General features: G+C 46.0%; 1 protein-coding gene across 1 annotated transcript; it reads left to right on the top strand.

The window, feature by feature from the left end:
- The first annotated feature begins 7,485 nt into the window (after positions 1-7,485).
- LOC147678682 (C-type natriuretic peptide-like) lies at positions 7,486-22,686 on the top strand. Its single transcript, XM_086946622.1, has 3 exons — positions 7,486-7,996; positions 16,118-16,443; positions 22,291-22,686. The coding sequence occupies exons 1-2, from the start codon at positions 7,901-7,903 to the stop codon at positions 16,421-16,423; spliced, it is 402 nt and encodes a 133-aa protein (XP_086802748.1). The 5' UTR covers positions 7,486-7,900; the 3' UTR covers positions 16,424-16,443; positions 22,291-22,686.
- The last annotated feature ends 1,891 nt before the right edge of the window (positions 22,687-24,577 follow it).

The following is a 24,577-nucleotide window of genomic DNA, read 5'->3' as shown; positions in this document are numbered from 1 at the left end:
TCCACTGTGTGAGGGACGCCTGCTTTGCAGGCGGCTGGCTGCACCTGTTACCTGTGTGAGGGAAGCTTGCTTTGTATCTGGCTGCCTGTGCTTGTCCACTGTGTGAGGGAAGCTTGCTTTGTATCTGGCTGCCTGTGCTTGTCCAGTGTCTGAGGGAAGCTTGCTTTGTATCTGTCTGCCTGTGCTTGTCCACTGTGTGAGGGAATCTTGCTTTGTATCTGTCTGCCTGTGCTTGTCCACTGCGTGAGGGAAGCTTGCTTTGTATCTGGCTGCCTGTGCTTGTGTCATGTCTGGGGGAAGCTTGCTTTGTATCTGTCTGCCTGTGCTAGTCCACTGTGTGAGGGAAGCTTTCTTTGTATCTGTCTGCCTGTGCTTGTCCACTGTGTGAGGGAAGCTTGCTTTGTATCTGTCTGCCTGTGCTTGTCCACTGTGTGAGGGAAGCTTGCTTTGTATCTGTCTGCCTGTGCTAGTCCACTGTGTGAGGGAAGCTTGCTTTGTATCTGGCTGCCTGTGCTTGTCCACTGTGTGAGGGAAGCTTGCTTTGCAGGTGGCTGCCTGTGCTAGTCCACTGTGTGAGGGAAGCTTGCTTTGTATCTGTCTGCCTGTGCTAGTCCACTGCGTGAGGGAAGCTTGCTTTGTATCTGTCTGCCTGTTCTTGTCCACTGTGTGAGGGAAGCTTGCTTTGCAGCTGGCTGCCTGTGCTTGTCCACTGTGTGAGGGAAGCTTGCTTTGTATCTGGCTGCCTGTGCTAGTCCACTGTGTGAGGGAAGCTTGCTTTGTATCTGTCTGCCTGTGCTTGTCCACTGCGCGAGGGAAGCTTGCTTTGTATCTGTCTGCCTGTGCTTGTCCACTGCGTGAGGGAAGCTTGCTTTGTATCTGTCTGCCTGTGCTAGTCCACTGTGTGAGGGAAGCTTGCTTTGTATCTGGCTGCCTGTGCTAGTCCACTGTGTGAGGGAAGCTTGCTTTGTAGGCGGCTGCTTATATTATTTAGTTATATATTATAATTACTGAAGTTACCTACACTTGCTGAGTGCGTGAGACAAGCGAGCTCTTTCCCTGCGGTGAACAGAGCTCCTCAGATTGATACTGATTTGGGATTTATTTTTTCCAGTAAATCCCAAAGAAAGACCGGAGGTCACCGCCACCTGCACGTCCCACTGAGCCCAAGTACCCACCGCATCCTTATGTTGAATAAGAAAGGGCTGAGGGATGGAGAGGCCCGGTCCCCAGGCAACACCTGTCCGGCCACGCAACCCTGCCGGCGCCTTCCGGGCCCGGGGATGCTTCCTCGGCCCCCGGCGTTGCCCCTCGTGACGGCTGCAGGTGGACAAAGGCAGAGCCGACGGCCGAGGGCCCGGGAGGGGCGCTCTGGGGGGCACACTCAGGGGAAGGGGGCTGATGGCAAAAGAGGGGCTTCAGGGGGCGCAGGGTGGGGCTGGAGCCCCGCCAGGCCCCGTAAAACACGTGCTGTAAAAAGTGACACATTCCCGGAGCACTTACCGCGGCATAAAGGAGGAACGAACAAAGGCGCTGGCTCTAGTGAGCAAGGAAGGTAGCTAAGGTGGTGAATGCGCCTGCTGCGGAGGCAACGGCGCTGGCTCTAGCAAGTAAGTAAGATAGCTGAGGCGGTGAATGCACATGCTGCGGAGACAGGCGCTGGCTTTAGGGAGCAAAGAAGATAGCTGAGGCGGCGAATGCGCCTGCTGCGGAAACAAAGGCGTTGGCTCTAGTGTGCAAGTAAGATACCTGAGGCGGCGAGTGCACCTGCTGCGGAGGCAACGGCGCTGGCTCTAGCAAGTAAGTAAGATAGCTGAGGCGGTGAATGCACCTGCTGCGGAGACAAAGGCGCTGGCTCAAGGAAGATAGCTGAGGCGGCGAGTGCGCCTGCTGCGGAGACATAGGCGCTGGCTCTAGTGGGTAAGGAAGACAGATGAGGCGGCGAGTGCGCCTGCTGCGGAGACAAATGCGCTGGCTCTAATGAGCAAGGAAGATAGCTGAGGCGGTAAATGCGCCTGCTGCGGAGACAAAGGCGCTGGCTCTAGTGGGCAAGGAAGATAGCTGAGGCGGCGAGTGCGCCTGCTGCGGAGACAAAGGCGCTGGCTCTAATGAGCAAGGAAGATAGCTGATACGGTGAGTGCGCTTGGTGCGGATTCAAAGGCGCTGGCTCTAGTGGGCAAGGAAGATAGCTGAGGCGGTGAATGCGCCTGCTGCGGAGACAAAGGCGCTGGCTCTAGTGGGCAAGGAAGATAGCTGAGGCGGTGAATGCGCCTGCTGCGGAGACAAAGGCGCTGGCTCTAGTGGGCAAGGAAGATATCTGAGGCGGCGAGTGCGCCTGCTGCGGAGACAAAGGCGCTGGCTCTAGTGGGCAAGGCAGATAGCCAATGGGGCAGAATGTTGCAGTGAAAGTTGACTAAAAATCAGTGGCGACCCGTGGAGAAATGCATTATATAGGCTGGATCCAGGCCAGGCTTTCAGGCTAACCACTGGCAAAGGTACAGGAACAGTTGTCGCAGTGTGTGTGTGTGTGTGTGTGTGGGGGGGGGGGGGGTGATGTCATCAGTGTAACATCACTGAAGGGGTTAGGAACTGTGAAAACTCCAAGTGTCACACAAAGAGCAAGCGTCTCAAATGAAGGATGCAGTCCAGTGGAAGAAGGAAACCTTGAGGCCCCCTGCAAGGGATGGTGAGAGGGGCCCTGGCAATACCCATGCACTCGAGCTGACAGGCTGAGGGGGCCCCCTTTATGCATAGAAGACTGCACCCCTCCCCCCTGCACCGAGCGCACTCCATGGGTGTCCCTTACGCCCCTGGGGCGCTGTTTGTAGCCGGGGTGCATTTTGAGGCTTATTGTCAAAAATATATCACTAAAGCATGGTGTGCTGGTGCCCAGCAGCCTCTCCGTTGAAAGAGCCGCTCGCTGTGTACAAACAGGCAGTTATGCGGATCAAACTACATAAGGGCAAAAAGTAACGTGTGGAAATTGTGTTTCAGCAAATAGTTATCATTTGTACGTCACCAAGTAAAGTGCCCGGATTTGTTTTGATCCTATAGAACTCTTGGTGTCATCACAGTTCAGAATTACAAAAATTGTGCTTCATTTGTACTTACCTAACTGCGAATATATTTTGAAGTCTGTGTAGTTATTTACATATATTTACAATTTGTTGTGTGTGAAAAAGAAATGCGATCTTCAGTCGATCCTTTCGTGCTCCTTGTACACCAGCACGATTGTCATATACAGTTCAGGTTACAAACGCCTCTCAATGTGCAGTCAAGGAAAGGAAAGCATGTTAAAAATAAGCAACAACTCACCTCTCTCTTTGAATACACAGGAAATGAGACAAGATAATAAGGACTCCTTGAAAACAATCGCCTCCAGGGTCATTGCATGTCAATTTTATCTCATGTGACATACTGAAAATCTGTTATGAATCCATCTTTTGAGGGCCAGGTAGATACCGCAACAGGGGTTTCGACCGTCCCTATGGAGAATAACTGCTGCTTAATTTGTTTTTTAAAAAAACTGTCAGGGCCCAGGATAATTCCGAGACGCCTACTACAGCTGGCACCATCCACTGCCCTGGCAGTGCCACGTGAAGGCATTACTGATGTAACCTGCAAACCATCACACTCCTGCCAAAGTGACAATTTGGTCTATTCCAAGTCACCCCAAACTGTAAAACAACCTGGGCTCGCTGGAGTTGCTATTTTAAAAAAATGTATATTGAATTACTGAAGATTCTGCAGTTTTACAGTGTTTAAAATCAGACAGACAGCGCCACCACGTGATGGAATGACTGCCATAAAAATGGCATGTGTCAAAGACCAAGTGCAGGTGCTGAGCCCCGGAAAGCACCTGCACAAATTAAGCACTGACAGTAGCCCTATTTAACACTATGCACTGTTTGAAGATGTCTCGAGTTTTCTATATGTTTGTCGGAAAAAGTCTCCTCGTCCACCTGCTTACAAATTCTTCCCTTCTGGTATAACAGGGGTGTCCATCACAGGTCCAGGAGGGCTGGACTCATTCCACACTTTTGGGATATTCACATAGCATACCTGTGGGTACATCAAATCTGGAAGGGACATGGGTATCTGAAAACTGCACCAGACAACCAGATGAAATAAATCTATCTATCTATCTATCTATCTATCTATCTATCTATCTATCTATCTATCTATCTATCTATCTATCTATCTATCTATCTATCTATCTATCTATCTATCTATCCCCCTCTATCTATCGCCCTCACTCTATCTATCTATCTATCTATCTATCTATCTATCTATCTATCTATCTATCTATCTATCTATCTATCTATCTATCTATCGCCCTCTATCTATCGCCCTCACTCTATCTATCTATCTATCTATCTATCTATCTATCTATCTATCTATCTATCTATCTATCTATCTATCTATCTATCTATCTATCTATCTATCGCCGTCACTCTATCTATCTATCTATCTATCTATCTATCTATCTATCTATCTATCTATCTATCTATCTATCTATCTATCTATCTATCTATCTATCTATCTATCGCCCTCACTCTATCTATCTATCTATCTATCTATCTATCTATCTATCTATCTATATATCTATCTATCTATCTATCTATCTATCTATCTATCTATCTATCTATCTATCTATCGCCCTCTCTCTATCTATCTATCTATCTATCTATCTATCTATCTATCTATCTATCTATCTATCTATCTATCTATCTATCTATCTATCTATCTATCTATCTATCTATCTATCTATCTATCTATCTATCTATCTATCTATCTATCTATCTATCTATCTATCTATCTATCTATCTATCTATCTATCTATCTATCTATCTATCCCCCTCTATCTATCGCCCTCACTCTATCTATCTATCTATCTATCTATCTATCTATCTATCTATCTATCTATCTATCTATCTATCTATCTATCTATCTATCTATCTATCTATCTATCTATCGCCCTCTATCTATCGCCCTCACTCTATCTATCTATCTATCTATCTATCTATCTATCTATCTATCTATCTATCTATCTATCTATCTATCTATCTATCTATCTATCTATCTATCTATCTATCTATCTATCTATCTATCTATCTATCTATCTATCTATCGCCCTCTATCGCCGTCACTCTATCTATCTATCTATCTATCTATCTATCTATCTATCTATCTATCTATCTATCTATCTATCTATCTATCTATCTATCTATCTATCTATCTATCTATCTATCTATCTATCGCCCTCACTCTATCTATCTATCTATCTATCTATCTATCTATCTATCTATCTATCTATCTATCTATCTATCTATCTATCTATCTATCTATCTATCTATCTATCGCCCTCTATCGCCGTCACTCTATCTATCTATCTATCTATCTATCTATCTATCTATCTATCTATCTATCTATCTATCTATCTATCTATCTATCTATCTATCTATCGCCCTCACTCTATCTATCTATCTATCTATCTATCTATCTATCTATCTATCTATCTATCTATCTATCTATCTATCTATCTATCTATCTATCTATCTATCTATCGCCCTCACTCTATCTATCTATCTATCTATCTATCTATCTATCTATCTATCTATCTATCTATCTATCTATCTATCTATCTATCTATCTATCTATCTATCTATCTATCTATCGCCCTCTCTCTATCTATCTATCTATCTATATATCTATCTATCTATCTATCTATCTATCTATCTATCTATCTATCTATCTATCTATCTATCTATCTATCTATCTATCTATCTATCTATCTATCTATCTATCTATCTATCTATCTATCTATCTATCTATCTGTCTGTCTGTCTGTCTGTCTGTCTGTCTGTCTGTCTGTCTATCTATCTATCGATGACAAATTAGGGACACAAAGATCGCCAGGGGCCCTGGTGCACTCATTACTTTTTCCCAGTGTCATCTAGAAGAATTTGTACCCCAGAAAAGACATATTTTGGGGGCCTCAGTTCAGAGGAACTTTGGAGGTTATAACGTGTTTTCTGCTAATTCAAAACCACAGGATACCAAACAATTGTTCAGAAATGGGGTCACACAAAAAACAGCTGAAAAAAGTCCGTCTGCAGGCCCCGAAAATCACATGACACTAGGAAAAGAGAAGAGAAACAGAGTCAGGGACAGAGGTAGTGGTAAACCGAGGATGTAGCCTCAGGGCCAGAGCTGCCGACCTCGAAGCTGGGGAATAAGGTTCGAGTCTTGGCAGGGACTCTCAATATTCTGTGATTCTGGTCAAATCACTTCATCTGCCCGCGCCTAACAAAAATGCATGTGTACATCTGTAACGAAACTGGTTCTCATGTAAGGCGCTCTGATATTGGTCCTGTGTAAAGCGTTCTGATGCCTGATTTCTTCGGGTCGAGTTGGCGCTATATAAATCTCAGGACAAAAATTAAAGATAAGCAGAAAGAACGAAAGATAGAGAGAAAGTTAACTTTCTCAGGGGGCCCTTGGAAGATGGAGGCTGTGGGCATCTGCCCACCTTGCCCATGCTTTACACCTCAAAGCTGTGGGATTTCAAAACCCATGCCTATTCCATGCAATGATTTTGGGTGGCAAAGGGAATTTAGCAGGATTTCTGTGTCAAATGTGTTATTAAGAGATCAGGAATCAAAGTGCTTGCCTCGCCACAAGAAAGTGCCAACACCAGGCGGTTTTCATTGGAGGATAAAGTGCCATGAAAGAAGTGAAAACACGGCCACATAGGGACACTTCTAGGATGTTCCTACACAAGACTTGTGGTTACTACACACAGAAACATGTGGAAAAACAGCAATAAAACAGTAAATACCTCATTCCAAAGGCGGGGAATAAATACTACCAGGTGCATCGTTTGTGCTGGATAAAACAAAGACCACCGAGTTATCAAAATAACAAATGTTTTATACAGAACTCTGTGGCGGCACGTCACAAGTTGTTAAAGTTCACTCCAACTCTTGGACGTCCTCCAGTTCACCTGCCTGAAGAGTGAGACAATCCCTCCGACTCTCCTTTAGAAAACATCCCAAATGTTGGCTCCATGGGTACCGATGTCGAGAAGGAGTGACGTTTTTGGGAATGAAGAAGTGCTGGGGTCACCCTGAGACCAGATTCTCCAACTGGGGGCAGTTTGATGCTCCTGGACACCGCCTTTGAGAATATTCTTGGAATCTGCCTCGGACAAAAGCTAGACAGGAGCTTTATTGAAAAAGGAGGGAGTGCACAATAGGAGTCGTATAATGGCGAGACCCCGGCGCGGTCCCCCTCGGCACGGACACCCCACCTCACCAATGCTGATGTCAGAAGGGTGGGAGTCAGGATGCCCGTCACAGATCACCCCAGATTAAGATTCTTGGAGGTTCTCGTGGGGTGGGCCTGTTGCTGAGGGCGATGTGACATCACGGTCATCGTCCTCAATATAATGGGCTGCTAGAGCGGGAAAATCAGCAGACCCGTCCTGACACTTCCAGGACAGACCAAAAGAACGAAACAAAGCGAAGACATCCAAAACCAACGACAGCACTTACAACGAGCTGGAAGCCATTGGTACCCCAGCGAACGACTGACGCCACGGTGACCCACCGAAAGATCCACTCTTCCGAGACTGACCCACAGATTGACTCTGACTGACTGACTGACTGACTGACTGAGAGACCTTCTCTGCGGTGAGAGACTTTAAGACTGACTCAATTGATCCACAGCTTAACTCTGTGCCTGAGTGAAAGGTCTACTCTACTGAGACTGACCGAAGGACTGACTCCCTTGTAATCACTCGAACTATCACCCTTACTGCAACGACCAAAAGACCAACACGAGGCTGACCAGAGGGGAGTCCTCCATTTCGGATGCAGTTTTAGGAGACTCTCTGGCAGCGATGAAACCCTCTTCGTCCTATTTGGTCCTCTGTGTCCTGGCCTCGCTTGCACTGAGGGTCTACACGCGCCCTTCGCCGCAGATCAAGCACCAGCAGGTGAGTGAGAAGGGTGAGAAGTGATAATACTGACTGTAGCTGTAAGTAAGAGGAAACAGCATTACTCATCTCATTAGTACTTGTCTTATCATCCTTAGGAGGATGATAGGCTGAGTCAGCCCCACGAGGATTCGGGGCTGAGACATGCAGTGATGTGTGTGCTGTTATATAGCAGAGTGATGGAGCTGTGACGCCCATTGGGCTAAGTAGCGCATTATAAAACGCTGTTCATTCATTCATTCTCTGTTCTACTATAGCAGAGGAGATGCAGGCATGTCAGTGCTGGGATTGAGATGAAGCAGTCATGCCTGTGCTGAGGTAATGCAGCCATTTTGTGCTATGATTGAATTGATGCAGCCTGTGCAGAGGTAATGCAGTCATATTGTGCTGTGATTGAGGCTATGCAGCCATACCTGTGCTGGGATAGCAGGGGGGGGGGGGGGGGGGGGGGTGCAGTCATGCCTGTGCTGATGCAATGAAGTCACGTTGTGCTGTGATTAAGAGGATGCAGTCATGCCTGTGCAGAGGCAATGAGGCCATGTTGTGCTGTGATTGAGATGAAGCAGTCATGTCTGTGCTGAGGTAATACAGTCATGTTGTGCTGTGATTGAGATGAAGCAGTCATGCCTGTGCTGAGGTAATGCAGCCATGTTGTGCTGTGATTGAGGCGTTGCAGCCATTCCTGTGCTGTGATAGCAGGGGGATGCAGTCATGCCTGTGCGAAGGTGATGCAGCCACGTTGTGCTGTGATTGAGGTGATGCAGACACGCCTGTGCCGAGGAGATGCAGGCATGCCTGTGCTGTGATAGCAGGGGTGATGCAGCCACGTCAGTGATGAATACAGAAATAGCGCTGCACTGTTGCATCGGCGCTGTAATGCAGCAGTCCAGTCCGAGTGTGTGCTGTAATGTAGCAAATGTGACCAGATCTTGTCTGTCGTGTAATATAACAGAAGTGTTGCAGTCGTGTCTGAGCTGTAATGCGATACGTGATGGCGTTGTCTCACTGACGTGCTACACAGCAGGGGCGGTGTCCTCTCCTCTCTGTGCTGTAGTACAGCAGGGGCAAGCCGTGCCTCTAGGCTGCAACGTAGGAGAGGCGCTGTGCTGTTGTGTCTTTCTTGTAATACGTAGTGGGAATCAGGCAGTGTCTGAGCTGAAATGTCGCAACGGTGGTGCGGTTGGGCCTGTGCTGTAATACATCAAGTGCGTTTGAATCTCTGTGCAGGAGTACAACACAGATGGTGTAGTTATGTCTGTGTCACTGTGTGCTGTGGTACAGCACAGGTGCTGTAGTTGTGCCTGTGTGATGTAGTACAGCAGAGGTGTTTTTTAGTTGTGCCTGTGTGCTGTGGTATAGCACAGGTGCTGTAGTTGTGCCTGAGTGATGTAGTACAGCACAGGTGTTTTAGTTGTGCCTGTGTGATGTGGTACAGCACAGGTGTTGTAGCTGTGCATGTGTGCTGTGGTACAGCACAGGTATTGTAGTTGTGCCTGTGTGATGTGGTACAGCACAGGTGCTGTAGTTGTGCCTGTATGATGTGGTACAGCACAGGTGTTGTAGTTGTGTCTGTGTGATGTGGTACAGCACAGGTGTTGTAGTTGTGTCTGTGTGCTGTGGTACAGCACAGGTGTTGTAGTTGTGTCTGTGTGATGTGGTACAGCACAGGTGTTGTAGTTGTGTCTGTGTGCTGTGGTACAGCACAGGTGTTGTAGTTGTGTCTGTGTGATGTGGTACAGCACAGGTGTTGTAGTTGTGTCTATGTGATGTGGTACAGCACAGGTGTTGTAGTTGTGTCTGTGTGCTGTGGTACAGCACAGGTGTTTTAGTTGTTCCTGTGTGCTGTGGTACAGCACAGGTGTTGTAGTTGTGTCTGTGTGATGTGGTACAGCACGGGTGTTGTAGTTGTGTCTGTGTGCTGTGGTACAGCACAGGTGTTGTCGCTGTGCCTGTGTGATGTGGTACAGCACATGTGTTATAGTTGTGTCTGTGTGCTGTGGCACAGGTGTTGTAGCTGTGCCTGTGTGCTGTGGTACAGCACAGGTGTTGTAGCTGTGCCTGTGTGCTGTGGTACAGCACAGGTGTTGTAGCTGTGTCTGTGTGCTGTGGTACAGCACATGTGTTGTAGTTGGGTCTGTGTGCTGTGGCACAGCACAGGTGTTGTAGCTGTGCCTGTGTGCTGTGGTACAGCACAGGTGTTGTAGTTGTGTCTGTGTGATGTGGTACAGCACATGTGTTGTAGTTGTGTCTGTGTGCTGTGGTACAGCACAGGTGTTGTCGCTGTGCCTGTGTGATGTGGTACAGCACATGTGTTGTAGTTGTGTCTGTGTGCTGTGGCACAGCACAGGTGTTGTAGCTGTGCCTGTGTGCTGTGGTACAGCACAGGTGTTGTAGTTGTGTCTGTGTGCTGTGGTACAGCACATGTGTTGTAGCTGTGCCTGTGTGCTGTGGTACAGCACAGGTGTTGTAGCTGTGTCTGTGTGCTGTGGTACAGCACATGTGTTGTAGTTGGGTCTGTGTGCTGTGGTACAGCACAGCTGTTGTACTTGTGTCTATGTGCTGTTGTACAGCACAGGGGATGCATCCCGTCTGTCCCCTAGTACAGCTGTGCTGCAGCAGCAGTGTTTCTGTGCTGGATTATAGTAGAGGTGATGTAGACGTGTCAGTGTCTGAGTCAAGGTGAGACCGCCGTGTTGTGCTGTAGCGTGCACGGCGTGTGATTGTGTCTCTGTGCTGTGATACATCGGTGGTAACGCAGCTGTCTCTGTGCAGTGATGCAGGAGGGGTGGTATGCTGTCTGTCTGTGCAGTAATATGTACTGTGTGTACTGGGTACGGGGATGTGACAGTGTGAGAGCTGTACTGCAGAGTAGGGGGGTGCAGGTATCTCTGTGCATTGATACAGCATCGAAGACGCAATCCTGTGCCTGCTCTGTAATACAGCACTGAAGGTGCAGTTGTGCTCCAGTCCTGTAATATTGACGAGGAAATGTAGTAGTGTCTGCACCCTAATATAGTCCAGGTGGGTATTTCACCACAGTATGTACTCCAAGGGCCGCATTACACAGGTGCCAGGGGGCGCAACAGGCGTTTGAGCCCACTTTGCGCGCCGCCGGGGCACTTTGGTATTACAGAAGGAACATAGACACTTGTGCGGCCCCTTCTGTAATACCAAGAGTGTTGGCGCACATATAGTGCCAGCGCATCCTCAAGGGGGCGTTAGCTCATTTGCTTGGGGGCGTGGCCCCATGCAAATGAGAGAATCCCTTTGTCACAGCACCCACACCGTATTACAGATGCGGGTGCGGAGGCAAAGAAACTGTCAGGAGTCGCACTGACCGTGGGCCCCGTGAGAGCAGGCCTCTTGCAGGGGGAAAGGGGGTCCCACGGACGCCCCAGACAAACCCTTGCAGGTGGGTGCAGCACCCGCCTGCAAGGAGACCTCTAATCCCCCTTAAAAGTGCAGGTGGGTCGCCGCCTGCACAGTGAATCACGGATCGACTGATATACATCAGGGGTAAAGCAGCCAAATGTGGCTGTAATACTGTAGAATTGATGTAGTCTTTTGTACTGTAATACAGCAGAGGAGATACATTATCCACTCTATTCTAATACATCAGGGTAATGCAATTTTGCCTGGCTGTAATACCACAGAATTGATGTAGTCTTCTCCCTATGCTGCAATATAGCAGAGGTGGTACGGCAGCATCAGATTTGGCAGTACTGTACCCCAGATGCGGCTTCTCCGCGAGGGATTATCGTCCCACTTGCAAAAAGTAAAAGTAAAATGAATATAATGCAATGTTATTATCATTTTATTTTTTCGTACTGTACCAGTTTGGTTTTTAGTACAGGGCGGGGGCGGGGCTGGTCTGTGTCACAGGAGGAGTGCTTGTTGCACCAAAAGTGGCCATGGCCGTTTGGCTGGCCGTTTTGAGCCGACCAAACCGTCATGTGCACTTTAGCATGGAGGCTCACTTTCATTTCGCACCTAGTTGCCCTTAGTCTTTTAACGAGACCGTATATGAGACTTGCATAAATGATGTACTTTTGCGTTGTGTATACTTTATTGATTCACCTGGTGGTAACTAACAATCGGTTGAATCCACTCTTTACATTGATGATTATAAATACAGTCGTGATTAAGACATTGAAGTGCCTGATATATCCTCACATTTGTTTTTAGAATCCAGTCCCTGATGAAGGCTAGTATATGGCCGAAATGCATTGGACGCTAAAAGAATGATTTTCACAAGGCTGGATCGTTGATTTTGATTTTGATGACTCAATTTTGAAATAATGAAAAAATAAATACTAAGACTTATGAAGAGAATTTGAACTTGTTTTTGGAATACATTTTGTGGAACTATTACAGCCCAGTGAATGGGTTTTACGCTGTGACCAGGGGACGTAGCTCAGTTGAGGGTTACGCAATTATTATTACTGTTGAAAAGGGTACTCTGAAGGAGGGTACACCCTGGGGCACGCAACAACTTTAAACTACAGGAGATATGGAGTGCAAGTGAGATAAAATCATTTTTATTTTAATCACTTTAGCATTTTTCCACCCAGCTGTGTTGTACAGCCACGTGGAGAACTGTCCCAGGCTCCCAGTACCTGTCTGAGCGGCGCACAAGCCTGCTCAGACCAATCACGACGCTGCTGTCATGCTGATGACAGCAGCATCGTGACTGGCTAGGGGAGTCTGGGAGCATGCGTGCTTCCGGTTTCTGTGCTTTCTACCCTCCTCGCCACCACCCCCACCCCCACCCGTACTATTCAGCAGCGGCCGCCACTGTCGTACCAGCAACAAGTGTTACAGCAGTTCAAGGCATGTGCGTGAATCAGAGGCGCGGCACACGTACCTTGTGACAGCATGTTCAGCGGGAGTCGGCTTGGGATAAGTCACAAGGACAGCATCCTATAGCTGCATAAGAGTGTGGAGTGATGCAGCGAAAGAGAGTTGGGGAGACCCCATTCTCTTTCCCTGCCAGCATTGTAGGAGACAGCCGCCCTGGAGATAGTGTAGAAGTTCTCTCCGGAAGGTGCCACCCCCAAACTTTAGATACGCCTAACATGCATTTCTTTACAGAATGAGGGCCTGGTGTACTAAACCCCAGTGTGGTTGTGAAGCCTGTGGCTGCAGAAAGCTTGACAAATGCAAGAGGGTCGGATGCAATGTTGCATCTGCTCTAAATACCGGTTACAGAAATCTCAACTCACTGGATATAGATTAGGTATTATTGACTCCAATGGGCGATATTTCTGCAGGAGCTATATTTATGCCACACGATATTCTGACAGCGATATTGTGGCACCACAGTAAACAGAAGGGTCTACCCACAATCATTGAATTTAACCTGATGCCCCCTCCCTAGAGGGATGGTGTCCCCTTTGCCAAGTGAAAGTTGTCCCTGTGAGACTCGTGAATGTGGGCGTCTGGCATTGGGGGGCGCAGACAGTGGTCTCAGGGACCACCACATTCTCCTCTTATGTCTTTCACCAAGTGCCATCTTCTGATTTTGAAAAAGCCCCTGTCCCTTTCAATACCGCAGGTGCTTAAAAAGAATCGATATTCAGTAAATGCAAAACCAGAGTCAGGGGTCCAATTGGCAAAGGTAAAGTTAAACTTTTGGCCTAAGTTTAGACAAAAATACTAACTTTCAGAGATTTCACTCCGGGTGGGGATGTAAAGATACTACTCATAACTTACCTTTGTAAATACTGAAAGTCATAAATGTAGACTTTTGGTCAAGTATCACAGTGCGTTGGGTAACGATAACCCCAAGTCTCTGCATGGCGTGCGGCTCTGTTCTAGGTTTTTCCTTTGAATTCTGGAACTTGTAGTCTTGTTTATTCCTTTATGAAACAGAACTACAAGTCCCAAAGGGGAACAAAAAACCTGGACTAGAACAGCACACCACGCTTGGACTTGGGAAACTGGACAGCTCTCCTGGTGTAAACGCCGGCTTCTGATCTAGCATTCTGAGGAATGCCATCCCCAGCCCTTCTGGCTCAGCAGCTTGGTGGCATAGGTGCCGCCTGGGTCACAACAGACTTTGCCTGTCTGTGCATCACTTGCTTGACTGCCTATGGGTGAGAAAGAAACTGCAAGTTGGTCTGGGACTCCCTGGCATAGTTTTGGGGCAGTAATGGGAGTTGCCAACTGAATCATGATTCTGGGGGATGTGAATTCTGAGTTGAAGTTACCACTCGGTGGGTTCTGCCGGCTTGTGACCAGGGCCCAAACCTGTAGCAGCAAGACAGCAAGAAAGCGTGCAGATCTGAGCTACAGACACAGGTTGGAAGGAAGGATTACTGCACTCAGAGATATAGTATTCTGGCAGAGAACAAAGTCTCATGTGCTGCAGCCTGTACTCATGCAGATTGTCTAGTATGTGGTTAATACGCAGGAGTACGTTTATAGCAGCAGTAGTAAGCATAGAATAAATCATTTGCATACCACTGGGAATTTTTTAATACCCTAAAAGTTAGAAGTCTGCAGAGTGTAGGAGGAAACTTACTATGTGCAGCTATTGCAGCTCTCACGAATTATTTTTGTAAATCAGACCCAGTTCTCCCCATAAACCAAAGACACTCAAATGTTCCAAATACAGGTTTAGGTCTGCCTTACGCCTGCAACACTCCTCAGTAGATCAGGGCCATAGTCTGGTTCTCTGGCCAAGCTTGGTTCCTTGATGAGGCCCATCTCCCAGGGCAGACACGTGGTAATGACATCCTAACTAGGTCTAAATAGTCCACAAGCCCTCATGTGTTTTGAAGAACTAAAAGACCTCTTGTGATTTGGACAATTACAGTCTATCTCTAGAAGGTGCACAAAGGCATATTAAAGGCTAGAAGATGGCGCTCTTGAAATGGGACAGGGAGTGAATGGTCCATGACCGGTGGTCCATGACCGACCCAACACTGGCCACCTTAGCACATGCTCTTTCACTGTGGCTGAGCCTCTGAGACTGTCTTTGAGGGATTTGTAGAGGAAGACGTCAGTCTAATCCTCTCGCCGGTTGCCAGGGCCATGGAACGAGAAGGCCTGATGCAGATGCCAGGCACAGCGTGCCGTGGTACACGCAATGCCGCCTATGAAGCATGGGCTGGCCTCAGCCTGCGCCATAAAGGGTCTGAAAAACATGTAGCCAGTTATCGGCGAGCTGGATACGCCTGGATGGACACCAGAAGGATGTAGGTGAACTGGGTAACACAACAGTGACAGCATCACAGAAATCAGACCTCCAACCAGGATTATTCTCAATGCGTTGATGGTGCATCACCGGTGGCAAGGACATCATTCTTCTGGGGAATGGGAGCTCGAAGACAGGCAACCCCAAGAGTATTACACCACGGCCATCTTTGATGTTCGTCAATGAGACTGCACCAGAAACTGAATGAACAGAGAGACCACGAGGATAGGCAGGTATTGTGCATGGCAAGTCCATACTGTGCTGAAGACATTACACAACTCTTTCAAGCTCCCCTTTAGTTAAATTTGCCACCATGGAAAATCAACCTGAGTCCGAGTCAGGGTGGGGGCCACGGTTGCTTCCCACTCCAGAGCGCCAGCGGTATTTCTGTTGGATCCTCGCGGAGATGTGGTCCTCGCGACCCTCAAGGCCAGTGGTAGATGGTTCTCAATCGCAGATTTAGTGCTTTGTTCTGAAACAACAAAAAAACAACTCCTTCATGACCATTTGTAAAACTTATCCCACACTAGACATCTTGCACTTTAATAATGGGTCTTCACCGAGATCCCTTTCTGGGGTCTCGGCTGGACTGGTTACCCTTGTTACCAGGTTCTCGTTTGAACAGAGAGAAGGTAGTTGCTGATTGGACCTTGTTTCTTCCCTTGCTGCTTCGCGCACATCTTTCTCAGTCTTAGGGATCTAATTGTTAAACCGTCTTCCTCTGATCTTATGGTTTAGAATCTTTTCAATTTTTCAGGGAAAACTTAAAACTTTGCTCTTGTCTTTAATTTAAATCAGTGTGATTTTGCTGTGCTTAAATCCTCAAGTCCAGGAAGATGATAACTGATTGAACAGATAAGTTATGTACTCCCGCCCTTCTCTATAGCCTTGACGCCATCTTTATTTCTCATCCCGCCCCACAGACTCTAGCTGACCTCCTTGGTGAAGAGATCACGGCTTTGCTGTCGGCGGAGGAGCGCGTTGATGCGGCAGCTGACGACGCCATCAGCAGCAGCAGTTCGGCTGAGCTCCGCTTCCCGCCGGCCCATCGACCTCTGCGTGATGCAGCCGACTCAGCCCAGCAGACTCCCAACCGCACCTGGTTGCGCTACTTCAGCGACTTCATGAACAACCAGAAGAAGTTCCGGGGCAGGACGAAGAAGACTACTCAAGGCTGCTTCGGCTTCAAGCTGGACCGCATCGGAAGCTTCAGCGGTTTGGGGTGCTAGGCCGCCCGCCGCGGGACCTGGTAAGAGCTCCTGTTTGATGCACCCTCACTGGGGGGAGATGACACACCATTATCCATTCTTTTATTATCATTTGGAAAGTCTGTTCTCAATTTATGCAAAGTATTTAATTTGATTGATATTTATAAGTCTGGCAGGCATTGCTTAGTAAACACAAGGGGTGTGCAAAATGTGCATAATTTGCAAGTCGTAATTCTGTGAAATGTTTTAAAAATGTACCAAAATTACACTGAATTATTTAACAGGCAAAACTGCCATTTGGTGCTAGATTTTAAAGAGAAATGTGTCCTTTCGGTCTTTAGAGTGCAGTTGGCGCCAAAAATAGTGCAAACAACACAAGTACTGAAAACAGAAGCTGCACACGTTCTGGTTGTTCGCATTGTTCCAATTTGGTTGTGCTATGTATGCCCAGAACGGCGAACAATTATGGGATGTGTGAAATAGCGTGGTTTAATTTTGTGCAACAGGCGAAACTCAAAATTACACGAGATTACATTGGCCTAACGAAAATTTCACCCAGGTCTTATAAACCTGGTTGAAATTCAAATGTTTAGCACACTTGTTTGCATTGCACTAAAGAAGCTTTTTGGCATTAAGTAACTTTCTGAGTGTCACATAAGGGGATCCCAGTATAATGACAGTTCTACACTCCCTTGCAAACTTCTGAAAGTAATGTGCAAAGCACATACATCTAGAAGGCAGTTAATACCACCACCGCACATACCTAGCGACCAAGAAAACACTCTATCAGTAACATACATCTACAAGACAGTGAATACCACCACTTCATCATACATGGTGCCCAAGATCACACTGTATAAATCACATGCATCTGCAAAACAGCAAACCTCAACATGCCTGGTGACCAAGATCACTCTTCGCCAACAGCCTACCACACCTACAATGGAAGGCATGAAGTTTGCGCTCGCAATTGCGAGTGGCAATAGGAGGAGGGCCACTGCTGAACAGCAATGTGCTGTGATTTCATGGTGGGAATTCGCTAGTGTGCGCTGGTGAGTGGAGTCATTGAACCGCTCTTGCTCAGGGTAAGAATAGGCTTGAGCAGAGGCACGCCAATAGCCCCCACTCAATGCCCAATATTTCCCCCTCTGTGCGCAGCTGTAACCAGGCGCTTATTGCGTACCTGTTAATCTTGCCTCATGAATGTAAGAGGGTGGTCCTATTGAGGTGAATAGAGGATGAAAAGATTTTTTGCAGGTGGTTTGAAAAGTGGGTCAAAGTCATAGGAGGCATTTTGTTAGCCAAGTGGATGAATAGAAGTAAAACAAAGGTGGTGCACACTGAATGTGGGTGAGTTGACAGGCATGTTATGGAGTCCCTACAATCAGACCATCTATCCATTGTTTGTAGACATGGCTACCGGCTGCAAAAAATTGTCACTTCCGAGGTTTGGGTGGTCTTAATTTACCTTGAGAGAAGTTCATCCAACTTTGCAATGGATGAACTTTCTTGATTACCCCCATACCAGGGGGGAAAGTTTCAAATTTGCCTTCACCTAATCAACACACATAGGGTAATATGTCAACCTACGACACTGCTGTGTCCGCAAATTGCACAGCTGCACAGAGATGTAACTGTGGCATTCAACATCCTGTATATACAAAGTTACTAACGGACTAAGAGAACCACATACAACACCAGCATAGAAGCGTTCGAGCATCTCTTACTTGACTGGCAAATGAAAGGCATTTTAGAAGAAGATGAATATAAGTTAATAAGAGTGGAGCATCCAATCCTGCCGACCTTTTATTTTCTGCCGAAGGTGCACAAGAACAGAGACAGGCCACCGGCACGCGCTATTGTATCATCTAAAGGAAGCCTGTTAGAAAAAGCCTCTATTTATGTAGAGTCTTTCCTGTTTCCCATAGTCAAGGATCTAAGTTCCTTTATACAGGACACAACAGATTTAATCAGATTGATACAGGGCATCCATTGGGAAGTATTCCTGCTTATCAGATTAGCCATTACTAGCCTCTATGCATGTATTAAACACGCTAAAGGACTCGCAGCCTTAGAATACTTTCTCAAAAGTAGACCATTGAAATATCAAGAGCACAATCAGATGCTGCTGCAATTAGCCTCCTTCTGTTTTAACAACAACATGTTTCTCTTTTATGGTCAAATGTTTTTGCAAATACAAGGGATTGCCATGGGCACGTGCTTCTCCCCGAGTTACGCAAATCTCTTCATGGGATGGTGGGAGGAGCATGTGGCCCGTGCAGATCCGGATGAGAAATAGCTGGAGAAAATCGCCCTATGGGCAAGATTTATTGATGATAATATTTTTATTGTGTGGCAAGGTACCAGTTCTGAGGCAGAAGAATATATTGCAATTCTGAATGATAATGGTCTTGAGCTCAGATTTGCCAGCCAAATAAGTAGATCTGAAGTTCCATTTCTAGATCTTACGGTATTTGTACCTAACAAAACACTATGCACCAAGCTGTTTAGGAAACCTACGGCGGGCAATACAATATTGCAGGCGCATAGCCAACACCCGCACACTGCGATGACAGCATTTCATTTTGAGAACTTTTGAGGATTTAACATAATTGTTCCCTTGAGACGGACTACAATATAGCGGAAAGGGAGGCCCTTGAGAGATTTAAGGAAAGAGGATATTCTGGTGCAGTATTAAAAGAAGCTAGTAAAAAAGTCAGTGAGAAAGAAAGGAAGAATCTGTTGATTTCCAAGCAAAGGAAGAGCAGGGAAAACAGGCTAGATGACAATGTGTGACATTGATCCTCATTCGGTCCATCACCTGTTGTTTTTGTAAACTCGCTATAAGTGTACTGGGGATGCCCAGACGTGGGTCCCAGGCACTCCACACCACTGGAGTCAAGCTAGCCGGGCTGATGAGAGGTGTTACCTCGAAACCGGTCCGGTCCTCGGATGCTTGATTCCGTTCTGGGAAGGACATGGCTTTTGTAGTTCGGACTGGACTGTTCCCATGGGGCGCAGGGTCAGAGCTGATTTGCATATCGCCATTGTCTAACCCAGGGTGGTGTGGAGTGCAAAAAAACGATGGATTAGGACCCAGATCTTTTGACTGGGTTGAATGTGTGACATTGATCCTCATTCGGTCCATCACCTGTTGTTTTTGCAAACTCGCTATAAGTGTACTGGGGATGCCCAGACGTGGGTCCCAGGCACTCCACACCACTGGAGTCAAGCTAGCCGGGCTGATGAGAGGTGTTACCTCGAAACCGGTTCGGTCCTCGGATGCTTGATTCCGTTCTGGGAAGGACATGGCTTTTGTAGTTCGGACTGGACTGTTCCCATGGGGCACAGGGTCAGAGCTGATTTGCATATCGCCATTGTCTGACCCAGGGTGGTGTGGAGTGCAAAAAAACGATGGATAAGGGCCCAGATCTTTGGACTGGGTTGAATGTGTGACATTGATCCTCATTCGGTCCATCACCTGTTGTTTTTGCAAACTCGCTATAAGTGTACTGGGGATACCCAGACGTGGGTCCCAGGCACTCCACACCACTGGAGTCAAGCTAGCCGGGCTGATGGTAGGGGTTACCTCGAAACCGGTCCGGTCCTCGGATGCTTGATTCCGTTCTGGGAAGGACATGGCTTTTGTAGTTTGGACTGGACTGTTCCCATGGGGCACAGGGTCAGAGCTGATTTGCATATCGCCATTGTCTAACCCAGGGTGGTGTGGAGTGCAAAAAAACGATGGATTAGGACCCAGATCTTTTGACTGGGTTGAATGTGTGACATTGATCCTCATTCGGTCCATCACCTGTTGTTTTTGCAAAGATGACAAAGTAAGGCAAATTCTTAATTTTTCGAGTACCTCCAGGCAAATCGGTAAGGTAGTTGAGAGACACTGGCGTATACTTCAAACAGATTTGACACTAGGAAGAATACAATCAGTTAAACCAGATATAATTCACAGGAAAGGAGTATCATTGAAAGACCTCCTGGTACACAGCCATTTTGTAGAAAGACCTTTGAAAAAGGCAGAAATTGCGGGCTTCTATCCCTGCACGAAATGCAAAGCATGCAGGCACAGCACTAAAGTGAAGGGCTACAAAGTTCAAGATAGAAAGGAAAAAACTAAAAATTAAGAAATTACTTAATTGCAATTCGGGCTTCGTGGTCTATTGCCTAATGTGCCAGTATGTGAAAAATATGTGGACAGCACAGTCCATGTTGCCAAGAAACGCGTCTTAGAGCACGTCAGGGCAATCATGAACTGAGACAACACCTACCAAGTAGCAAGGCACTTCACTGAATATCATCAAAGCAGGAGTGATAGATTAGGGTTATTTTGCATCGATCACGTGACACACAGAGAGCGGGACGGGAACCGAGTGAGATTATTAAAACAGCTGGAGTCCAGATATATAATCGAATTAGGAACCAAGGTGACAACGGGGCTCAACAGTGAAGAGGATTTATGGATACATATAGGGTGAACTTAGGCTGTGAAGTAAATGAAATAAGTAACCATCAGTAGGTTATTTAGTAATTTTTTTAATCCAGGTACACATTTGTGATATATCAGGGAACAGCAACAGAGACAGCGTTTATGAGAGAGAATTAAGACCAGGTATTTGGAGGGAACAAATGGCATACCGTTCTTCCACAAAACTAGGTACATAATAATAATAATAATAATAATAATAATAACCAAGTTTGTAAAGCGCCTGGTTACACTAGAAACAGTGTGTCCCCGCGGGAAGATAGAGAAGAGGTATTTTAAGCCTATACAGGGCTTCATATCCAAATCTGCAATTATTGCACCATATGACAGAGTATCGTTAAGCCCGTTCACTGCCTTATGTCTAAATATTTAACTCTTTAATTAATGCATCATATGATGGAGCTGTGGGACAAGAATTATTTCAGACCCCCTTGGTAATGTACATCTGTTTCCTATTCAACAGGATCCCCATAACTCTGTGATAACATATCCCAATACTCCATATCATCATTGATTTTTCTCTTCATGATGTGTGCTAAAATAATGAATTAGAAGGCATAATCTATGCGAGTAATTGGCAAGAAATCATGTAATATTTGCTTTAAAATGGCCGCCATTATTACTATACTCTCCAATGGTGGGGACTGGCTGAGCCCTCTTTTTATGTTATATGAAATGTACTTCTCAACCAATGATATGTAGGTTTGTAAGGGGTTCGTTCACTTTGATTAACTGACAGCGACGAAGGCCAGGCGGCCGAAAAGCGTCTGTCAGTCTGTTTTCACAATGGGTTGCTTATATAATAAATAACCAATAATTTTAAATGCCTGGAGCGCTTTTCTTTTGTATGTATATATATAACTATATATATACATACAATATATATATATATATATATATATATATATATATATATATATATATATGAACAAAACGCCATTCCTTTCTACAGTCAAATGGAATAACGAGAGTGAGCCCAGATTAGGTGCAATATTTTCGGTGATTTATTCAATTGTTTCACCAGCCATCCGCCATAACGCGTTTCACCTCAAACGAGGCTTGATCACATGACGTGAATTGAAATAAACAAGGGTCTTAAATACATCAATACATGGGAGCGGCTTCGCGCTTAAAGTGGTAGGTGCATAGTAAACTTTCAAAATTTCATTTTTGCAAATATATATATATATATAGAGAGAGAGAGAGAGAGAGGCACCTGACTTCCTGTCCCACACGTCATGGTGTACATCCCCTCGTGTGTACACTGTACATATGTTATATTGTACTTGCAGGACTTGTATAGTGCTTCTTATCCCTGAAGAGGTCAAGAAGCGCTATCGTGTTAATAGCATTATTCGTAGATCTAACTTGTCACTCTTTCTCTCTCTAGAAACGCCCTCAACGACGCCTACTTGGCCGGAAGTGACAAATGGAAGATATTCCAGCAAAGCCACTCGACGTTGGCCCCCCAATTGGGTCAAAGAAAATTACATGTCTTGTGTGTTAAATGCAGTTTTACCCCCATGTGCCCCCTCCCCACGAACCCCTAAAGCCCCCCCCCCCCGTCCAATGTCAAACAAACTGTGAACGTTTTCTGGGTTCATAAAGCTTCTCTGTATTTCATGGCAATGTTTCCTAATTTATATAAATATATAACTATATATAAACGTATATTTCTATATCAATGAAAAATGGGCTGTCGGCCCGGTGCCTATTTACGATATGTTTTTGTACAGTTTTGATTCTGTTTTTTTTGTGTTTGTTGAAAGTCCTGCCAGCAACAAGAAGCAAAAAAAACATAACAACCGGCTCTCTCTTTATTCAAAGTAAACACAACCAGAGGCGATCCGCAGCTGGGTGTATAAAATTATTGCATTATCTGGACAACAGTGGTGCACACTGCATCAGATCTACTGCATGAGTGTGAAAATAATTCCCTTCGAGTTGCCCGTTATTTCTGGGGTAATACTGTAGCCGGTAAACCCCAATACTGCGAGTGAATTATGTACGGAGTGGCTGTTATCCAATCACTGTGAGTTCTGCACCTTGGAATGGGGAATAGCATGGAAAAACTGCATGTTTTCCTCATTCTGAGATTTGAAACTTTAAAGAATTGTTTATTTTCTCAACACAGTTCCACCAGTGAAAATTATATGGCCAAAAACCGGTAGGCAGTGCTTAATTTGTAAAAAAAAAAACATAAGCGTCAGGGCCCTCGTCAAGAGACTACTGTAGCTTGCACCACCCAAAGCCCCTCCAAGAACTGTCAGTGACAGGACCAACACAGCTACACTGTGACAACTCAGACCACCCAGGCCATCAAAGCTGTAAGAGAGGCTTGGGCGACAGGTATTAGTCTCATTAAAAGTAATTGACAACTGTTGTACTCATCTCTAAATTAGACAAACAGCGCCACCATGTGGCAGACTGTCATAAGTGCTGGTGTTGACTTTTAGGTGCCTGTGTCGAGGACCAGGAACCACAGGCTCAAATCCTCCATCTTCCAAGTCAGAGGCACCTTACCTTCCTCAGATACTCCCCGATGGTCTCATTTTTTCTGCCAATATCATCAAGATTAATTAGGAAGTTTAGGTTCAGGGAGGTTACACCCTCATTACTGTCAGGGAACTGGGATACACTACCACTGTTTCCCTCTCAAAAGCATTCCCCCCCTTATTCAGCCATAACAAGGTGAACATCACCTTATCAAGCCTCAGTCCCTTTTCTCCGGAGGCCCCTGCTCTATGTCCTTCCTCAAAACCTTCTCTTTGTAGTAGGAGAACCAATTTAAGTGATTATCAATGGTTCCTCAGCTCCTTAGCAAAGAGTTTGTAATCTCATCTATTGAAAAAGCAGGGCACTCAGTGCTAGAAAAACACTAGTGAGTCATTACAATACTCCTTGCTGTGGCTTAGACCACCGAGAAACACCAAGCCCGTTGGCTAGTTGACCATCTTGAAAGATTGAAACTTCAAGAAAAAAGAAAAGAGCACACCACACAGGTGGCAGGTGCCTGCCTCCATGTGGTGGGGCTTTTAAGACGTGTCTTTCCATTTCTGCCAGATAACCACAGAAAGACCCTTATCCAAACTCTAATAATAGGCAGAATGGACTACTGCAACGGACTATACCTATCGGCGAATGAAGAACAACTAGATAAACTTCAGGTTGTCCAAAATACAGCAGCTAGACTGGCCCTCAATGCCCCCCCCAGAACGCCATCCCGCCCTTTACTTCGCCAACTTCACTGGCTTCCTGTAAAGCAGCGCATCAAATTTAAAATCTGTAACATTATACACAGATGTTTGCATGGTACCAGCCCCAAATATCTAAGAGAAAAATTTGTACCATACATCCCTAGACGCGCACTCCGCTCTAGTAACCATCTGCTGCTACAGGTCCCAAAGATAAGAAGAGCTAGACAGGGAGGCCGAGCCCTGTCTTACAAAGGACCCGTACTCTGGAACTCCCTACCCACCGAACTGAAACAGATCAGGAACTTAGTATTATTCAGGAAAAAATTGAAAACCTACCTTTTCACCAGGCCATAGTTTTTCATCCTCCTTCCTCAGCTTCAATTCACAAAGTAATCTGCCCTAAACTGCAAGCAACAGCGCAGAGATATCCCTTCGGGAATTGACTCAGGCGCTCTACAAGCAAATAAATAAATAAAATAA

Source organism: Lissotriton vulgaris, chromosome 12 (assembly GCF_964263255.1).
Source record: "Lissotriton vulgaris chromosome 12, aLisVul1.2, whole genome shotgun sequence".
Lineage (NCBI taxonomy): Eukaryota > Metazoa > Chordata > Amphibia > Caudata > Salamandridae > Lissotriton > Lissotriton vulgaris.
This window is presented reverse-complemented; position numbering and strand designations above follow the sequence as displayed.